This window comes from Notolepis coatsorum, assembly GCF_963971535.1.
Source record: "Notolepis coatsorum genome assembly, chromosome: 19".
Classification (NCBI taxonomy): domain Eukaryota; kingdom Metazoa; phylum Chordata; class Actinopteri; order Aulopiformes; family Paralepididae; genus Notolepis; species Notolepis coatsorum.
The window spans coordinates 35,933,627-35,953,626 of record NC_140183.1 but is presented as its reverse complement, the minus strand read 5'-3'; the positions used below and the strand labels follow the sequence as shown (position 1 = coordinate 35,953,626).

Below are 20,000 nucleotides of genomic sequence, written 5' to 3'. Positions count from 1 at the left end.
ATGAGTCTGCAAGAGCCCCGCGAAAGACAGTAACACATATGAGTGCATGCTTACTGTACCAACTGTTCGCCTGTTTTACTGCAACACTACTATCCCCCTTGAATGGCCCTTCTAAGGTTTCTCTCCTCCACATTGCCTGTGGTGCATTTTTTCCTATTGCTAGGTTTTAGTGAGTTTTTCCTTACCTTCGCATGGGGTACGTCTGGGAGTGTTGCATTTATTTTGCATTTATTTTAAATAGTTTGGACTTTATGGTGTTTTTGTTTTGTTCTTGACTTATTGTGATGTTTCTTCTTGACTTGTTTAAAGAAGACGTGTCCAGCCCATGGGAACATTAACGTGTGTTGTTGGACCTTACAAATAAATTTGATTTGATTTGATTTAATGCCGGGTCAATTACAATAGGGGGCCTGCACAATAATTTACTATGTAAAGAAAGATAATTGTGGGACAACAGTGTTTCAACAGGGGCTCCATTCTGCAATCGAGTCCTTAAGAAATCTGTAATTATGGTTTCATTGTGTCGCTCATACTGCACCTGTTTAACACCAAGATGTGAATGATGTCATCTGAAAGCCTTGGAAGGAAATGGTCAAATTAAGTTGATTTTGAGTCTCTAAACCTGAGCCGACTGGGGCTTGGATGTTTGCATGACTCCATTCAATCTGGGACTGGGTTTCTGAAATACATTGGGTTTATAAGCAGGTGTATGTGCTCTAGATACCATTTGTCTCTGCTGCGCGGCCCAGTCGTCCATGATGATTGGAAGGGAAAGCCTCACCAAGGTTAGGTAAATAACTGGAGGCCCTGGAGAGTAAAGGTCCATTAAACTTAATGTCTTCAGATAAATATTTAACCTGACACCTTCACACTGTCACATGAGCTGAACAAAAGATCACGTTCATGTCTGAGAGGTGTACTCTAAATACGCAAAAATATTGTACTCTGCACGGATTCACATGTACAGTAGTCTACCCTTATTGATACACCCCTGACTGTTCTTTCCCAGCAGATTATGTGTAGCGTGTGACTGCAGTGCAGCTGTAGTGTCAACTGAATACATGTATGTACTGTATGTTGTCAGTACATTTACCTTCAGATAAGAATGTTGCGACAACTTGAAGTAGGCTGAATATCTCCCTCCTGGGCCACATATCTAATCACAGCTCAGAGATATCCTGTAGCCTACATGCACAAGTTCAACAATGGACATCCTTAATTAAACACATCTGTGTGTGCACCACATGTATGCAATACTATGCATACACGTGTAGATAGACAGATGATAGTAGTAAATACACAGATGATACTAGTAGAGGGTTTCATTTAAAAATTTATTAATTTAGGTAAGCACCTACTACTGTACTATAAGCATTGTTATGTAAATGTTAGATATAGGCTACTAACTGAATTTCAAACTTCAATAAACTACTGAAAACAGCTCTACACCTTTACTCTCATTGGTCTATCTCGCAAGGTCTATGAATATGCAAACTGCACCCATTGATATTTACCAGGAATTCCAAGTCGGCAGCTTTCAATACCTACTCGTGATATCCGTGTAGCTAAAGATAAAGGTGTCAAGTTACCACATATTGGACCTTGAGAGGTTTGACCTATTAGTGACATCACACATGCAACTCAGCATAGAGAAGCTCCTCCCTCTCCAGGGGAAACATGTGAAAAAGTTCTGCACAAATAATAATCTGTATAGTCAAAGTCATGCTTCGAAGAGGAGTTAACCATAACATGTTTTTGAGTGGAGGGAATCTTTTAAAAAAAACATAGGTGATTGCATCTTTTGTTAGCAATATAAGCTACCCTCTGATGTTCCATATTGAGTTTTAGACCATTCTTATGCCAGCAAACATTTTGAGTAGATGATACATGTTTTCCCCTAAAATGATAATGATAACTATAATGTAACAACAAAGCCCTTCAAATCCACATTTCCATCACTGTCCGTGTGCAGAGCTGCTGTCTTGAGGATGGCACCGTGTAACTGGGCCAAAGTGTCAACGGGGACGTTGGCAGTGCCCGCACTATTACCAGTGTAAGTAAACAATATGTCGCCCTGGTGACAGTAGTCACAGCACAGAGTGATATTGTTCGGCGGTTTGGGGGCCACACAAGGAGAGGAAGAATACAGTCGATCCAGTGGGCTGTGTGAACAGGGAGGGGTCTGAGGCCTGAATGGTCCGCCAGGGTGCAGGGTGGCTACACTTCGCTGTCACACTGTGCATATTGTGCTGATTCAGAATGTTCTTTTTTGTAATGGACAAAATGGTAAAGTGATACAGGTTTCTGGATGGTTAAGTGGTTATGCGGTCAATATGAATAGCTGGAAGGGATTTTTCTTCTCCTTTTTTTCTCTCTCACTGATATGCGCCGCTGCCAAACTGCTACTGTTGTTTTCATTAACCCATTGATTAGAGTAACTAAACCCATTGTCATTTTGCTGCCCCTAGTGGTTGATATTTTGGAAGCATGTCTATGTTCCCCGGGTCCTATGTTCCCCGGGTTCTATGTTCCCCGCTTTGATTGATTGATAGATTGAAAATTTTAGACCACCAGCCCTGATTCCAAACTCTAACCTTAACCAGTTCGAACGAGGGCCTAAGCTTAACCGTTCGAAACAAGGCGGACATTAATAATTAATAAAATAATAAAAATGTATAAGATTTTCAATCTATTAATCAATCAAAGCGGGAAACATAGAACCCGGGGAACATAGGACCCGGGGAACATAGGGATGATCCCGATATTTTCACCGTGCTACCCACTCTGCTCCAATCGATAATGTCAAAGTACCGCTTTTTTCCAGCCCTCCAAAAAGGTACTCTGACAGATGGGGTGTGGCGGAGTGTGCAGCGTGTTGAAAATATCAACCACTTGGGCAGCTAGATGACAGCTAAAAGACCATGTGCCGAGTTACTCTTTAATAACTCACACAATCCCAATCTGAACTCACGGTGATGATGAATGTGATATAAACACTCCAGGTTTCCAGGATGTGCACGTGATGATCTTCATCGGCTTCGGGTTCCTCATGACCTTCCTCCAGCGCTACGGCTTCAGCAGCGTGGGCTTCAACTTCCTCATCGCAGCCTTCGCCCTGCAGTGGGCCACCCTCATGCAGGGCTTCGTCCACGGCATGCATGGAGGAAAGATCCACATCGGGGTGGAGAGGTGTGGGCTTAACACACACACACACACACACACACACACACACACACACACACACACACACACACACACACACACACACACACACACACACACACACACACACACACACACACACACACACACACACACACACACACACACACACACACACACATGGATGCACACTTGCATATAATAGAAACACACACATACAGTAGGTAGGTAGGTAGGTAGGTAGGTAGGTAGGTAGGTAGGTAGGTAGGTAGGTAGGTAGGTAGGTAGGTAGGTAGGTAGGTAGGTAGGTAGATACATACATACATAACATACATACATACATATACATACATACATACATACATGCATACATACATACATACATACATACATACATACATACATACATACAGTATATAAATATATATATATTTATTTATTTATATATATATATTTAATATATCTTTATATATATTCTATCTATCGATCTATCGATCTATCGATCGATGGATCGATGGATCGATAGAGAGAGAGAGAGAGAGAGAGAGAGAGAGAGAGAGAGAGAGAGAGAGAGAGAGAGAGAGAGAGAGAGAGAGAGAGAGAGAGAGAGAGAGAGAGAGAGAGAGAGAGAGAGAAGATAGATAGATAGATAGATAGATAGATAGATAGATAGATAGATAGATAGATAGATAGATAGATAGATAGATAGATAGATAGATAGATAGATAGATAGATAGATAGATAGATAGATAGATAGATAGATAGATAGATAGATAGATAGATAGATAGATAGATAGATAGATAGATAGATAGATAGATAGATAGATAGATAGATAGATAGATAGATAGATAGATAGATAGATAGATAGATAGATAGATAGATAGATAGATAGATAGAGATAATGATGGTTCTAATTGGTCCTGCTCTCTCTTCCAGTATGATCAATGCTGACTTCTGTACCGGTGCAGTGCTGATCTCATTTGGAGCAGTGTTGGGTAAGACCAGTCCCGTCCAGCTGCTAATCATGGCTATGTTCGAGGTCACCTTGTTTGCTGTCAACGAGTTCATCCTACTGTCTGCTCTGGGGGTGAGTTCTTGTGCTGGAATCATCACGTGTCATTTACCTAATCTATGGGTCAATCTGTAGTTCAATTCCTTAAAGGTACATTTAGGGTATTTGTCTGTTTTTCACCAGACACTATGGGGGGAGAAGGTGCTACAAACTGGTTTCTTAGCATTCCTCATGGAAACCAGTACTGCTAGCTAATGAGCCAATGTTAGCTTGCTGCTGGCTGTACACATAGATTTCATGGAAGATTGCTTATGGTTCAAGGTTGAAACTATCTAGTAGTGACATCATCCCATTGGTGTAAACTCACTCCTAAATTAAAGCTGAATTAACTGCTTTTAAAACGAGGACCACATAGACTCAACCGCATACAAATTACATTCAATATGTCTAAATGGTCCTCACTTTAATTAAATGACATTAGCATTGAATGTAATTTGCATATAGTTGAGTCTATTTCAAAAGCAGTTAATGCAGCTTTAAATTAAATGCAGATGCCCAAACTTTCCCATCACACTGTAAAAAAATATCAGAATAAGATGAAAGATGTCAAACCAAGTATCCTTTTGACTCCTCTTAACCCCTTGAATCTTCTGGCCACCCACCATACAGAACAGACTCTTAAAGGAACACGCCAACATTTTGGGAAATTAGCTTACCGTCTTCTCCAGAGAGAGACAAGAAGATAGATACCAGTTTCCTCTCTGTGCGTTCAGTAGAAAGCTATCTGGCTGCATGTTAGCCTAGCTTAGCACAATGAATGGAAGCGGACATATACGGGTAGCCTTCGGGAGAGGCTTCTCTCTGGAGAAGATGGTAAGCTAATTTCCCAAAATGTTGGCGTGTTCCTTTAAATTAGCCTCGTTGTGGATTCTCCCTCAGGCCAAGGATGCCGGCGGCTCCATGACGATCCACACGTTTGGAGCATACTTCGGCCTGATGGTCACTCGCGTGCTCTACCGGCCCAACCTGGACAAGAGCAAGCACCGGAACAGCTCCGTTTACCACTCAGACCTGTTTGCAATGATCGGTAAGGACTAGGGATGCTCGATATTGGCTTTTTTACCGATACCGATATTCCGATATTGTCCAACTCTTAATTTCGATACCGATACCGATACCGATATCAACCGATACCGATATATGCAGAGTTTCCCCCCCAAAAAACGGAATAATTTCAGGTAACTAATAATTTCACTGGATGCATTCAAAAGGCTTTCTAAATGTAAGCATTATCTGTGCAAAATATGATAATTAAAAAAGTAAAAATTAACATTACATATCTCTTGTTGTTGAATTAAACCAAAATGCATACTTTTGACAATAAATAAAATAAGAATTGGTTCTTACTTGCTTGCCTGGGTAAATAAAGGTTAAAAAAAAAAAAAAAAAAAAAAAAAAATTATATTGTTTTTTTTTTTTTTTTACCGATACCGATATTTTCCGATATCACATTTTACTGCCGATATCGGCCGATAATATCGGTCGGCCGATAATATCGGACATCCCTAGTAAGGACACGTGACCATATTCACACCATATCCTCCAATAACAATCCCTCAGACAGCAACAGTTGTGGGAAGCAGTTGTGATTGGAGGATCAAGAGGGGTCATAGGTATGAAATGCCTTCCTCCTGATTCCTTGGAGATCATTATAGCCAAGCGAACTAGGACTAAATTGAACGCTATTCTATCTTTTGAATGTCATCCTCTGTACAATGTGTTTGATGCTATGCAAAGCTCATTTAGTGATTTAGTTTTTGATGCCTCGATGCTCTACTGAGCGATTGAGACGGTTCTTTGTTCCCGCTGCGGTTAAATTCTTTAATGAACACCGCTAGCTCTGTGTTGAGAGGCTCTCTTCTTCTCTTCTTTTGACTGTGTTATGTAACTTGTACTGGATATTGTTGTTTCTTGTTTGTGTATTTGTATTCGCTCTGGTGGCAAACCATGTTTCCCCTCTGGGATTAAGAATAAACCATACCATACCATACATCACGACTGGCAATGGAGGGTGAATAAAAATACATTCCCATGGATCTTAGGTCACATCTGCCTCATTACCACATTGTCAAAATTTATGTATTCAAAAACATACTTTTAATCGAGGCCCCTTTGCTCGATGCTACCCCTAGTGTACAAAACAGCTCTTGTTTGTACATTGGCCTACTAGGGGCAGCGTCAAGCAAAAGAGCAGCCAGACGAGGAAAGTCTGGATTAAAAGTATGTTTTGACTAAACGGTAAATTTTTTACAATGTTGTAGCAAAGCTGAGAACCTACAGCCTTGATTCAGCCTCCGTTGCACAAATCCTGAGTTATGAAGCGCTTTATAACTAAATGCCACGCTGGTGGTTTGGCCTTAAATTAACCCAGGCCCTATTTAAACATTTTATGGCATGTAGTTGACTAGGCCATAATTTCACTAATCGCTTTAGTATTGAGAAACGTATCACTGTGCTGTATCCTCTCACCAGGCTTCAATCCAAAGTGTTTATACCCTCAGAAACCCACGATACGTGTCATTTTCCAAAGCAGTCACTCGCAGTATAATTAGACGTGTCTTCATATGTTCTACTGAGGAAAAGGTTAGGCCTTGTGCCAACTAGACAAGCCTAGTTGAGCCAGACTGGCCACGACACTCACAGATGTATGTTTCAACAATGGGGAGTCAGTCAGTTAGGGACATTCGTTATTATAGGCCTGCCGTCCGGGTCCGGCTAAAAAGTTAACCCATCCTTTAATTAAAGTGTAGCTAGGTCTACGCCTGGAGCCGATAGAGATCCAGTGTCTCGCTCATGGACACACTGGGTCAAACCTGTGACCTTACAGGATGGACACATGGGGTCAAACCCATGACCTTACAGGACACCGTGCTTCTGTCTCTCAGGTACCATCTATCTGTGGATGTTCTGGCCCAGCTTCAACTCTGCCGTCACGGCCCATGGGGATGACCAGCACCGTACGGCCATGAACACCTACTACTCCCTGGCTGCCTGCACCGTGTCCACCTACGGCCTGTCAGCCCTCACCGCCCACGACGGCAAGCTGGACATGGTGAAAGCACACTGACCCCACCTCATTGGGCGGTATAATATATAGAACTGACAGTGGGGGGGACACATTATGTACATGTAGTGACAGGACATGAGGACAGGTGAAAGAGAACACTGTTCTATGAGGGGGGGGACGTTTGTGAGAAATTAATGGAATGCTTTCTGAGAAGCGCTAGAGAAGAGCTGCATTAGTGTAGCAAAGAGAAGACATTTGACATGTTTCTCTGATGTACAGTATAATATGCTAGATTAAAGGAACACACCAACATTATGGGAAATGCGCTTACCATCTTCTCCAGGGTCAGACAAGAAAATAGATATCACTTTCTTCTCTGTGCATTCAGTGGAAAGCTATCCGGCTGCAAGCTACCCTAATTTATCACAAATGAATGGAAACAGATACGGACCAGCTAGCCTAGCTGTTGGCCCCAAACACCTCTCCCGGAGTTTTAAGCTAGGCTAGTGGTCCATATCTGCTTCCATTCATTTGTGCTAAGCTAGGCTAGCTTGCAGTCAGGTTTAATTGAACGCACAGAGAGGAAATTGGTATCTATCATGTTTAGAAATCACATAAATAAATGTAGACATAGTTGCATGCATGTTTAGAAATGGTTTCTCACATGATTTCAACATAAGATTGAAGAACACCTTAGGGAGATGTTCCAAGAATGTTGTACTGTAGCAACGAGACCCTTGTCTTGAGTGACATGTCATTCCATCAGCCCAGAGGCTTCATACTGGTTATGTCCCTTGAGGAGTCAACCGTCTATGAAACTAAAATCAGGACATCTTGGTGAAGACATTCTTGCACTGATGGCAATCAAGACTAAGACTAATACAATGTGTTTATTGCACTGGAAGAGGGTGCTGACGTGCATGTAGGAACCTGCTGGTAGTAAAACTATGACCTGATGATATCAACTGATGGCATCTACAGTAGCAACTAGTTTGTAAAAAGGATGGTGAGTCAGAAAATCTAATGAAATCTATTGACTTTAAAAAGTCCAGAAGAATTGAAGGGTTCCAAATACTATGAATCCAATTTGGCCTTAAATTCATCAATACGTTTAATTAAAAATAAAACAGAAATTGTTCCATCCATCCTCAGAAATGTCATTATTTAGTAAACAAAGGTCTTTGGGTAGCTAAAAAACTAAACTCCTCAATTGACCCATATTCACACAGCGGCCATTTTGCTCTTATGTTATACTCAGGTTGGATGTTCAGGGTGGAAAGAATACCCAACCTAGAGCACACACAGCATTCTAGGCTTTACTAGCTATCCTCCTCCACTCTTTAGGTCCACATCCAGAACGCTGCCCTGGCCGGAGGCGTCGCTGCGGGTACAGCTGGGGAGATGATGCTCACTCCTTTTGGCTCCATGATCGTTGGCTTCCTGGCTGGAATCATCTCAGTGCTGGGGTACAAGTACCTCTCAGTAAGGACACTCTGACATCTCAGTGCTGGGGTACAAGTACCTCTCAGTAAGGACACTCTGACATCTCAGTGCTGGGGTACAAGTACCTCTCAGTAAGGACACTCTGAATCATCTCAGTGCTGGGGTACAAGTACCTCTCAGTAAGGACACTCTGACATCTCAGTGCTGGGGTACAAGTACCTCTCAGTAAGGACACTCTGAATCATCTCAGTGCTGGGGTACAAGTACCTCTCAGTAAGGACACTCTGACATCTCAGTGCTGGGGTACAAGTACCTCTCAGTAAGGACACTCTGACATCTCAGTGCTGGGGTACAAGTACCTCTCAGTAAGGACACTCTGACATCTCAGTGCTGGGGTACAAGTACCTCTCAGTAAGGACACTCTGACATCTCAGTGCTGGGGTACAAGTACCTCTCAGTAAGGACACTCTGAATCATCTCAGTGCTGGGGTACAAGTACCTCTCAGTAAGGACACTCTGACATCTCAGTGCTGGGGTACAAGTACCTCTCAGTAAGGACACTCTGGCATTCCATGTTACGCTCAACACAGTGTTGAGAAGTGTCATTTTTCTTTTGTCCTGGTTGCATGGTGGTGGTGGAACGAACTTCCCACCACAGTTAGGACAACTGAAACCCGCCCCATTTTTCCAATCAATATCTGAGTTTAAAAAAAGAAAAAGAAAAATCGACCTTCTTACTGTCTTTTACTATTATGTACTATACTACTACATTATGTTTATACTACTATGTACTACAGTGGCGGCTGCTGACCAAATTCTTTGGTGAAGCACAAATTATTATATTATATTATATATTAAATTATATTTTTAAAACATCCCCCAATGTGTGTGTCATGTGGTGGCTGGTGAGTTAAAAAATTGGGGAGGACGGGAGAGACACTCAAAGCTTTACTCCCAAGACACAATACAAGTCAAGAAGTGGTTATACAGCAGGTGTAGCCGGTGTGATCCTGTCTGCGTTGTGTTTAAAGTCGATTCGACCCCTGTTAAGGGATCGCCCTGAGTGGGAGTTGAACCCCGGACGCCGGCGTCGCGGGCGGCATCACAGACCACTAAGCAAGAAGTGAATTCACTACTTGCTTCCGGGTCTGGATGCCTCTGGGGAGTGAGTTTACTTGCAGTACCGCTTACCATCCACAGCCACGTCACTACTTGTACCCGTGACTGTGGATATACTGCGGTACCTCCGTTACACTCACCCCACTAAACTCACACCACCCAGGGCATCCGGGTCTAACGGCACCACATGTAGCCGGTGTGATCCTGTCTGCGTTGTGTTTAAAGTCGATTCGACCCCTGTTAAGGGATCGCCCTGAGTGGGAGTTGAACCCCGGACGCCGGCGTCGCGGGCGGCATCACAGACCACTAAGCAAGAAGTGAATTCACTACTTGCTTCCGGGTCTGGATGCCTCTGGGGAGTGAGTTTACTTGCAGTACCGCTTACCATCCACAGCCACGTCACTACTTGTACCCGTGACTGTGGATATACTGCGGTACCTCCGTTACACAGGCACATACCCAATAGCATTGATTAGGCAATCATTAGGCAGACTACAGTACAGCTACAGCACACACAGATTTGGATGGAGTCAAACGCACGCATTTCAGCACTATAGGAAATGAACAGCCACCGACACGACACACACATGCGCGTGCACACACACACACACACACACACACTATACTGGCCACAGCGTACCAGAGCACAGCTATTTACACTCAAGAACGTATCACCAGATCAATCAGAGTGGTTATACAGCAGGCACATACCCATACCCAATAGCATTGATTAGGCAATCATTAGGCAACTACAGTACAGCTACAGCACACACAGATTTGGATGGAGTCAACGCACGCATTTCAGCACTATAGGAAATGAACAGCCACTGACACACACACACGCGCGTGCACACACACACACACACACACACACACACACACACACACACACACACACACACACACACACACACACACACACACACACACACACACACACACACACACACACACACTATACTGGCCACAGCGGACCAGAGCACAGCTATTTACACTCAAGAACGTATCACCAGATCAATCAGAGTGGTTATACAGCAGGCACATACCCAATAGCATTGATTAGGCAGACTACAGTACAGCAGCTGTGTGCGTGTGTTTATCTTTGTGTGTTTGCTATCTGAAACATGAATGAATGAATGAATGAATGAATGAATGAATGAATGAATGAATGAATGAATGAATGAAAACTTTATTTAACAGATTGCAGAATGGGTACAATACAGTACGGCTCAATACACACAATTGTTAAGGGGATGCAGACCAGAGAAAGACGTTTGTCTTGTTTACATCAGGGTCCCCCATTTTCAATTCATAGTGACATTTATGACATACACAACATACATGACATCATGACATTTGACATACATGACATACAGGTATATAGTACTGTTACATTTGTGACATATACAATATGAAAATATACAGTACTGTTATATATACATACAGTGGGGAGAGAATATATACATACAGTGGGGAGGAGACTGTCTATTAGGAGGGGGTGGGGGGGGGACGTTATTATCAATATAACGTTAGCTACCAGTACCAACTTTAACTTACATGGCTGTGCGGCTAGCTATCTATAGCTAATGTTAATGTAGCAGGGCTCGTAATAACACAAGATGCATTTCACTATGAATTGAAAATGGGGGACCCTGATGTAAACAAGACAAACGTCTTTCTCTGGTCTGCATCCCCTTAACAATTGTGTGTATTGAGCCATACTGTATTGTACCTGTACCCTATTGTATCTGTTAAAAAAGTTTTCATTCATTCATTCATTCATTCATTCATTCATTCATTCATTCATTCATTCATTCATTCATGCCTTTTGAAAAGTGACATGGTCGGTGTAGTTTTTGTAAGGAGTTATGATGCGGTTTAAATGTAGCCACGGAGTAAAATACAACCAAATTATTGATAATCAACACAGACCCACACAGCTACTAAATATATATATTTTAAATCCACTCACCATTGACGTTACTTCTTTACGAGGAAATAGTGTCCCAGTCCCTTGATCACTTGTAAATAAAATCCAAACAATAGGCCATGTGCGTGTGCGTCGCCTTAACACTCCGAGCAGGACGAGAAAGCTAGAACAAGTTCGGGAGTTGGACGTCCTCTTGCTATAATAATCATTTTCTCTTCAAATGTCATAATTGCATGCTTGAGCAACGCTGTGTTGACAGTCTGGTCTCCTCCGTAAACTGGATGTTTGCAGAGGGAAATCCCTCGCATCACAGCACTCGATAATGCCCATATATGGACCAACTAAGATAGTCTCGAAATGTCCGTTAGTGTCATCTGAATCAGACGGATAAAGCAATGGTTTTACCCAGATTATTTGATTATTGCCACTTCCACTAAATCCACTAAACATTGTTCTGTTGATGTGGGATGCGGGACAAACATTCCATTTTTGGGACTGTCCAACAGGTGGTCACCCAAGCGATTCAAGTCAACACAACAGCATTGCCAAAGCAGTGAGAAAGCACTCACTCACCAAAGCTGTGTGCTCACATGAAGAGGAAGGCAGCACAGCGGTTATTCCTCTGGGCAAACGTTTCGATGACTTTGGGAACAAAAATTGCGAAAGACAGGACAGGAGTAGCTAGTAGCTAGCTACAACCGGAGCCAGAAGGCTCTGTCAACAACTAGCGTTAGCGACACGCCACGGTCAACTACACTATAAAAAAATATATAAAAACACGATGCACATTGCACAATAGGCTAAATAAAGATCAAAAGATGAATTCATTATTATATTAGGCTAATCTCTTTTTCTTTTCTCAAATTTCACCGCAGTGTCACAGTCACGCAGGTCCTCTCTGATTGAGTGTCAGAACGTTGTGAGGGCTGTCAATCATTCAACCCCCGTTCGTGAGTGGCACACACTCGACTGCACGGGCCAGTCTTAGATGACATATTTGAAGCTCAAATAGCTATTTTGATTGGATTATTATAATCCTGGTCCTCGCCCAGTGAGGCTGAAACTCATCAATGATTGACAGATGGACATTGAAATGTGAAATTGGTCACTTGGAAATTTTTGGAAAAAGAAATTTCACTGGCATTTCTTTTTCACAGAGGAAAACATTTCTAATAAAAATAAATATTTAAAAAAGAAAAGATTTTTTTTATGTAATATGTGTTTTTTTTTATTTTATTTTTTTATTACTAGTGAAGCACTGCCTCACTAGTAGTCATACAATAACCTCCACTGATGTACTATGCTACTATACCTATACTACAATCTACAATCTACTATGCTACTATGCCTATACTCTAGTAGTGGCTTTACTACTATGCACTCAGAGTGTAGCACTCAAGCTCTGCACTGCTAGACAAACAATACCAGTTACCGTCCTGCTGACTTGTTGTACACAATGTAAGTTGCTTTGGATAAAAGCGTCAGCTAAAGGACCTAATGTAATGTAATACAGATATAATCATGTATTTTAGCATGTCTCACATCCTACCAAAATCCTACCAGAATCAGAAGCACTTAATTTACCTGGTACAACACCACAGGTACAGGGAATTGTGTTTACATTTACATTTACATTTACATTTAGTCATTTAGCTGACGCTTTTATCCAAAGCGACTTACAAGTTCTGTACGACAAGCCATCAGGAAGGGCACAACTCTATCAGCTGAGCAACAATGTTCATCAAAGTGTTGAGTGCTACAGTGTAGGTTAGTTTATTAGGACAAGTGCATGACAGTACGGTTAGTTAGGGTTCGATTTTTTTTTTTTTTTTTTTTTTCTCAGATAATGGTTGAAGAAGTGCGTCTTTAGTCGACGGCGAAAGATTGGACGTGTTTCGGCTGTCCTAACTGGGGTGGGTAGTTCATTCCACCATTGTGGGGCAAGGACTGAGAATAGGCGACTGGTGACAACAGTCCAAAGACAGTAACAACAAAGTTCCACAGAATGACAGACACAGATGCTTAGATAGACAGTAAACTATACAGTGAGCCAAATGCAATTATGGAAAGTAAAGTATTGTACTTAAGTACAATTTTGAGGTACCTATACTTAACTTGAGTATTTTCATTTCAGGGAACTTTGTACTTTTACCCCACTACATTTCAAAGGAAATATTGTATTTCTTACTCCAGTACATTCATCTGAACCCATCTGAACCCAGTTACTAGTTACTTAATATTTAGCATAGAAAACATGTCACAAATGTATGAACATTATGTACTTTCAAATTTGAAGGCTGCCAACTTCAATAGGACATAAGCAGAGCAGCCTAACTGCACCACATACCACTTTAACACAACCTATGAAGGTCAAGGGTTAGAGGAATAATGACTCCCAAGCACTGGAATACACAAACATCACGTAGAATGCATACTTTGACTTTTGATACTTAAGTACATTCAATATGGAATATGTCTCTGCTTTTAATTTGAATGGAGGACTTTTTGACCAGAGTACTATTTTATCTGGGTATTTCTACTTTTACTAGAACTGTGTACTTCTTCCATCACTTGCCAAATGTAATCAAATGGGTGTGGCCCCACCACCAGAAATAAGAAATAAGAATGGAGACATGTTCTCATTCTCTAGTTGATTGACTGAGCTCTGGATAAAGGGACTAACAGTCAATCAGGTCAATATGAGTTTGTAATTGTATCTGGTGTATTTTGTGGCTATAAGAGGTTTGTTCACCTTGTAAACATTGGAGTAAAACACATCTATCTTCCAATGGATAGAAGGAAAGTTCCAAATAGAATATTTTCCATCTACAAATGAAACTCGTCAAGAATGTTTGTGAATATAGGCCACATTGATATGGCTTTAAGTACCGTATTAAAGCTGCAGCTGCTACCATGTACAAATGAGTGAATCTGATGGGTAGTATAAAGGGGGAAGGAATACTCGTAGACATTGTCAACATACACATTTTCCAAACACCACAGCCACAGCACAGCCCACGTCCCAAATGACCGTCTCCTCTCCCCTCTCTCTCTCAGCCTATCCTGGAGGAGAAACTGAAGATCCAGGACACATGTGGCGTTCACAACCTGCACGGCATGCCTGGCGTCCTGGGAGCCATCGTGGGAGCAGTCACTGCTGCCCTGGCAACCAAAGACGTGTACGGAGATGGGTGAGTCAGTGTGTTGCCTACTGTATGTCTGTCTCTCTCTCTCTCTCTCTCTCTCTCTCTCTCTCTCTCTCTCTCTCTCTCTCTCTCTCTCTCTCTCTCTCTCAATCTCTGTCTCTCTCTCTCTCTCTCTCTCTCTCTCTCTCTCTCTCTCTCTCTCTCTCTCTCTCTCTCTCTCTCTCAATCTCTCTCACTCTCTCGCTCTATCTCTCTCTCCTCTCTGTCTCTATTTCTAGTCACCCAAACCCAGTGACACAGACTGTAATGTGATCTACAGATCAACATACGGACCCTCCCACACTGAACCAATGTTGAAAAGGACAAATTGATAGAATTGGAACTAAATTGCCGTGTTGTTAGTGTAACGTGAGATGGTCAAGTACACCTGACAAGCTGTGGCATGTATCCGGCTGAGAGACAATGGCAGTGGTCTATCCAGAATGACCACATTCACTCTCTGCGTGCATCGGTTAGAGCAGTGTGCTGCCAACTGTAGGCAGATTGTATCATTGTGGTGACAGATCACAATACTTCAGCAGTGTGCTGCTGCCATACGCCCACACAGTTCCACGTATTCACACATGAGAGTTGCTCAGCACAACCACACTTCTCTACTATTGGCCACTGAGTACTACATTAGCTCCACTATGGTGGCTTGGGGGTTAAGTGCCTTGCTCAAGAGAACGCTCATAGGCGTTGTTTAGGGAAAGGAGAGCGTTACTCTGTCACGTACCCTCGCCCCAAATATCTCAAACTGATCAGTCATAAACCTGCTTCTATAATGTCTTTGCATTTGTCCTTCAGTTTCCTAAAAAAATCTCACTAGGCCTGAAGCCTAGTAAGCCTAATATCTCCCTGGACCTGAAGCCTAGTAAGTCTAATATCTCCCTGGACCTGAAGCCTAGTAAGTCTAATATCTCCCTTGACCTGAAGCCTAGTAAGTCTAATATCTCCCTTGACCTGACGCCTAGTAAGCCTAATATCTCCCTTGACCTGACGCCTAGTAAGCCTAATATATCCCTTGACCTGAAGCCTAGTAAGTCTAATACCTCCCTTGGTGAGGAGTTCCCCCTGATGACTGGTAGATATCAGGTTTCCCAGCAGGTGCTGCTACACTCACACAACACTTAACATGAAAGCACTCTCATTCAACCCTAAGCATAAACTTCACAGCTGTTTTAGAATCATACCTCAGAATCTCTTTTCAATGGCCAGCAGTTGAGACATCATCATTAGAATGTTCAGTTCTCATAATTATAATCCTACACAATGAGATTGTACACCTTCAAGTGTTAATACAGTTTTTCCCACAGCATTTGCTCAACGCCATTCAGATTTTGTAATACTCAACGGTTCCTCAACTCTTACCAGTGAAGCAAACATGAACGAAGAGCACATGTAGTACATTAATGGTCTTACATGTCTGCTGTATGTCTCCCTCTCCTGTGTTCTAGTATGGCGGACGTGTTTCCTGATGTGGCGACTGGGGGCGTCTCCGCATCGTTCCAGGGCGTGCGCCAGGCCATCTCCCTGGCGGTCACACTGGGCATCGCCCTCCTGGAGGATTCATTGTCGGTAGGTTGTGTGTGTGCGTGCGTGCGTATTTGTGTATATATATATATATTATATATATATATATATATATATATATATATATATATATATATATATATATATATATATATATATATATATATATATATATATATATATATATATATATTTATTGTAGGGCAAATATAACTGAGAGGGCATACATACCCTGATCTTGCACCTTTTTACACTGCCTACTTGCCCATATGCGCATGTCCAGAGTAAATTGTATTGTTATATTGTTTACACTGCCTATTTTTATTCAATTTCTTTTTTATTTTCCACTGTACTATAATTGTATGACCTGTATCATGTCTTCTACTACCTGTACCCCCCCCCCCTCCCATGCTGCTTATATTCACCAATGTTCACAACCATTCAAGATAAAGCCATGAAAAAAACCACCACAAACCCAGAGAGGCTTAGGGATAGATCCACAAAGAATGGATTGCACGGTGCTAATTGCACCCTTACTTACAATTCATTATGAATTTAAAATGGGGGACCCTGATGTAAACAAGACGAAAGTCTTTCTCTGGTCTGCATCCCCTTAATAATTGTGTGTATTGAGCTGTACTGTATTGTACCCATTCTGCAATCTGTTAATAACATTTTCTTCAATCAATCACCGCGCAGTACGGCTCAATACACACAATTGTTAAGGGGATGCAGCCAGAGAAAGACTTTCGTCTTGTTACATCAGGGTCCCCATGAAATACAGTTCCATATTTCATTTATATAGCACACTTTAAACTCTACTCAGTGAGCTCTCAAGGTGCCGTGCTTCACAGCAGAAGGAAAACTAAATTAAAAATAGAATAAAAAGGTTTCAAACAAGAAAACATTCAAATGTATAAAAATAAAAAGATAAGAATAAAAAGGTTTAAAACATAAAACATGTCAAATGAATAAAAATAAATAAAATAAAATAAAATAAAATAAAATAAATAAAATAAAATAAAATAAAATAAAAATAAATAAAAATAAAAATAATAAAATAAAATAAAATAAAATAAAATAAAATAAAATAAACATAGGAGCAGATAAAAACAGGCCCTATTGGAAAGCAGAGCAAAACAAATGGGTTTTAAGGCTGGCCTTGAAGGCAGCAATGGAGACTGAGGCCTTGATGGACCCCAGCAGCTGATTCCACAGGCGCGGCCTGGGGCGGAAAAAGCATGGTGCCCATGGTCGACAGCCTAGTGCGTGGGATGGCGAGGAGGTTTGTCTGCCAGAGTGACCTGGACGCAGTTTGAGGGGAGGTCCTGGAGATAGGTCGGGTCGGAGTTGTTTCTGGTCTTATAGACCAGCAGGAGAACCTTGAAGGTGATCCGCTGGTTAATTGGGAGCCAGTGAAGGGAATGGAGGACTGGGGTGATGTGTTCTGTTTTCCGGGTTTTGGTGAGGACACGGAATCTCTGGACGTACATTTTGGATGTACTGTAACCTCTGGATGGTTTTGGAGGGAAGGCCTGCCAGCAGAGAGGTACAGTAGTCGATGCGGGATGACAAACGCATGAACCAGTTTTTCGGCGTCAGACTGGGGAGAGTGAGGGTCTGAGTTTGGAAATGTTCCTCAGGTGGTAGAAGGAGGTTCGACAGACTGCTTTTATGTGCGCGTCAAATGAAAGTCATGAGTCAAACTTTACACCTGATAATTTGTCTGTTATCAGGTTTCATTTTGAAGCTGCTATCTTTGGTGCTCCTCCCGACACCATCTGCTATGAGGACAGTATCTACTGGGAGGTGAGTTGGCTGGAGGCGGCACACACTGTTCAGACATAAACACCAACCTGCAGACGTAATAGAACATGATTTAAGGTGAGACAGTACCCGAAATCGCCTTTTTTTCAACGATATTGAGATTTTGTTATATTTTGCTTCGTTAACATGTCTTATTTCAAACTAGTGGCAATAACATATCGAAACACACAATTAGTGGTTTATTTTACTTCATTTTGTTTGAATGTGTCCATAGATCACAATTACAATACAGAACTTTGAGGGTTTTTCCCAAAAAAAAGTATTCTTACACGCAAGAGATGAAATGTCATCCTACACACACCATACTTTCCAAATGTCTTCCTATCTATACCCTGCATCTTTTTACAAAGGGGTTTATTGATATATCATTCATAGCCTGATTATAGTACATTTTTACCAAGAAACCTGGCAAATCTTATTTTTTATGACTGTAGACAGCTTCTCCTGATTTATGGGATGATAAAAAAGACATAATCCCTTCTGTAAAAAGTTAATTTGGGTTATGTGTCAAGTCAACATAATGAAAACAATTTGGAATCTGGCATCATCCAATGTTGGAATCGGATGTACATCCTGGCGATATATGCAAATTAGCACATATTTAATTAGGCAACACATTTGCATATATAAACATAAAATCTCAGACAACTTGCAATAGATTTTTCTTAGTTGTTATGTACATAACAAACTGGGAAAGTTTCATAGTGATATCTATTAGAATATTTTGTTTGCCTATTAAGGGTACTGTCTCGCCTTAATATGATATGACGTAATATCACATAATAGTGATGTTACATAGTTAGGTGATAAGAGTCAACTCACATCACATTATTTATTTGCATACACCTGCTGTCGTACAATACGTTCTTATTACACCAAATGATGCACTTCATCCTGTAGCCACAAGATGGAAGGCTAGTAACAATAATCGAATCACTGTCTCTAGCAAGTCACTGGTCTCTTGAAAGAAAAGGGGGGAAAGGCAGCCTTATCTGACCACCAGATGGTGCAAGTTTACACTGATAGTGCTTCGGTGCAAAATACATGTTATAATGAACCAGCCTCCTGGATGGATCTGCATAATATTCTGTCCTGATTAATTATTTACTTTAAATTAATTTATTTACTGCTTTGCCAAAAGATTTGGACACTTGGTACATTATAAACATAACACAACGAGGCTGCCATCTCCAGTGCACATTAAGGAGCGACAGGATTAATTCCAAATAGAAATGTATCCGTTTTGGGGGATTTCTTTTTTACTCAATGTTCACTCCTCAAGTTAAGGTCAAAGGGTTATAATGTCAGAGTCTCTCTCTCTCTCTCTCTCTCTCTCTCTCTCTCTCTCTCTCTCTCTCTCTCTCTCTCTCTCTCTCTCTCTCTCTCTCTCTCTCTCTCTCTCTGTGTCTGTCTGTGTCTGTCTCTCTCTCTCTCTCTCTCTCTCTCTCTCTCTCTCTCTCTCTCTCTCTCTCTCTCTCTCTCTCTCTCTCTCTCTCTCTCTCTCTCTCTCTCTCTCTCTCTCTCTCTCTCACTCACTCACTCACTCTCTCTCTCTCTCTCTCTATGTCTGTCTCTCTGTCTCACTCTCTCTCCATCTGTCTCACTCTCTCTCCATCTGTCTGTCTGTCTGTTCTGTCTGTCTGTCTGTCTGTCTGTCTGTTGTTGTCTGTCTGTCTGTCTGTCTGTCTGTCTGTCTGTCTGTCTGTCTGTCCTCCAGTGCC

At 41.6% G+C, this 20,000-nt stretch overlaps 1 protein-coding gene across 1 annotated transcript in view; it reads left to right on the top strand.

Moving 5' to 3' along the window:
- rhbg (Rh family B glycoprotein) overlaps nucleotides 1-18,315 on the top strand; it is a 36,215-nt gene extending 17,900 nt beyond the window's left edge. Inside the window, 10 exon segments of the mRNA XM_084336034.1 lie at nucleotides 3,003-3,189; nucleotides 4,100-4,250; nucleotides 5,115-5,262; nucleotides 7,121-7,287; nucleotides 8,587-8,724; nucleotides 14,792-14,925; nucleotides 16,377-16,477; nucleotides 16,480-16,497; nucleotides 18,189-18,203; nucleotides 18,206-18,315. Of these exon segments, the coding sequence (XP_084192160.1) occupies nucleotides 3,003-3,189; nucleotides 4,100-4,250; nucleotides 5,115-5,262; nucleotides 7,121-7,287; nucleotides 8,587-8,724; nucleotides 14,792-14,925; nucleotides 16,377-16,477; nucleotides 16,480-16,497; nucleotides 18,189-18,203; nucleotides 18,206-18,300 (1,154 nt within the window). The 3' untranslated portion in view covers nucleotides 18,301-18,315.
- The last annotated feature ends 1,685 nt before the right edge of the window (nucleotides 18,316-20,000 follow it).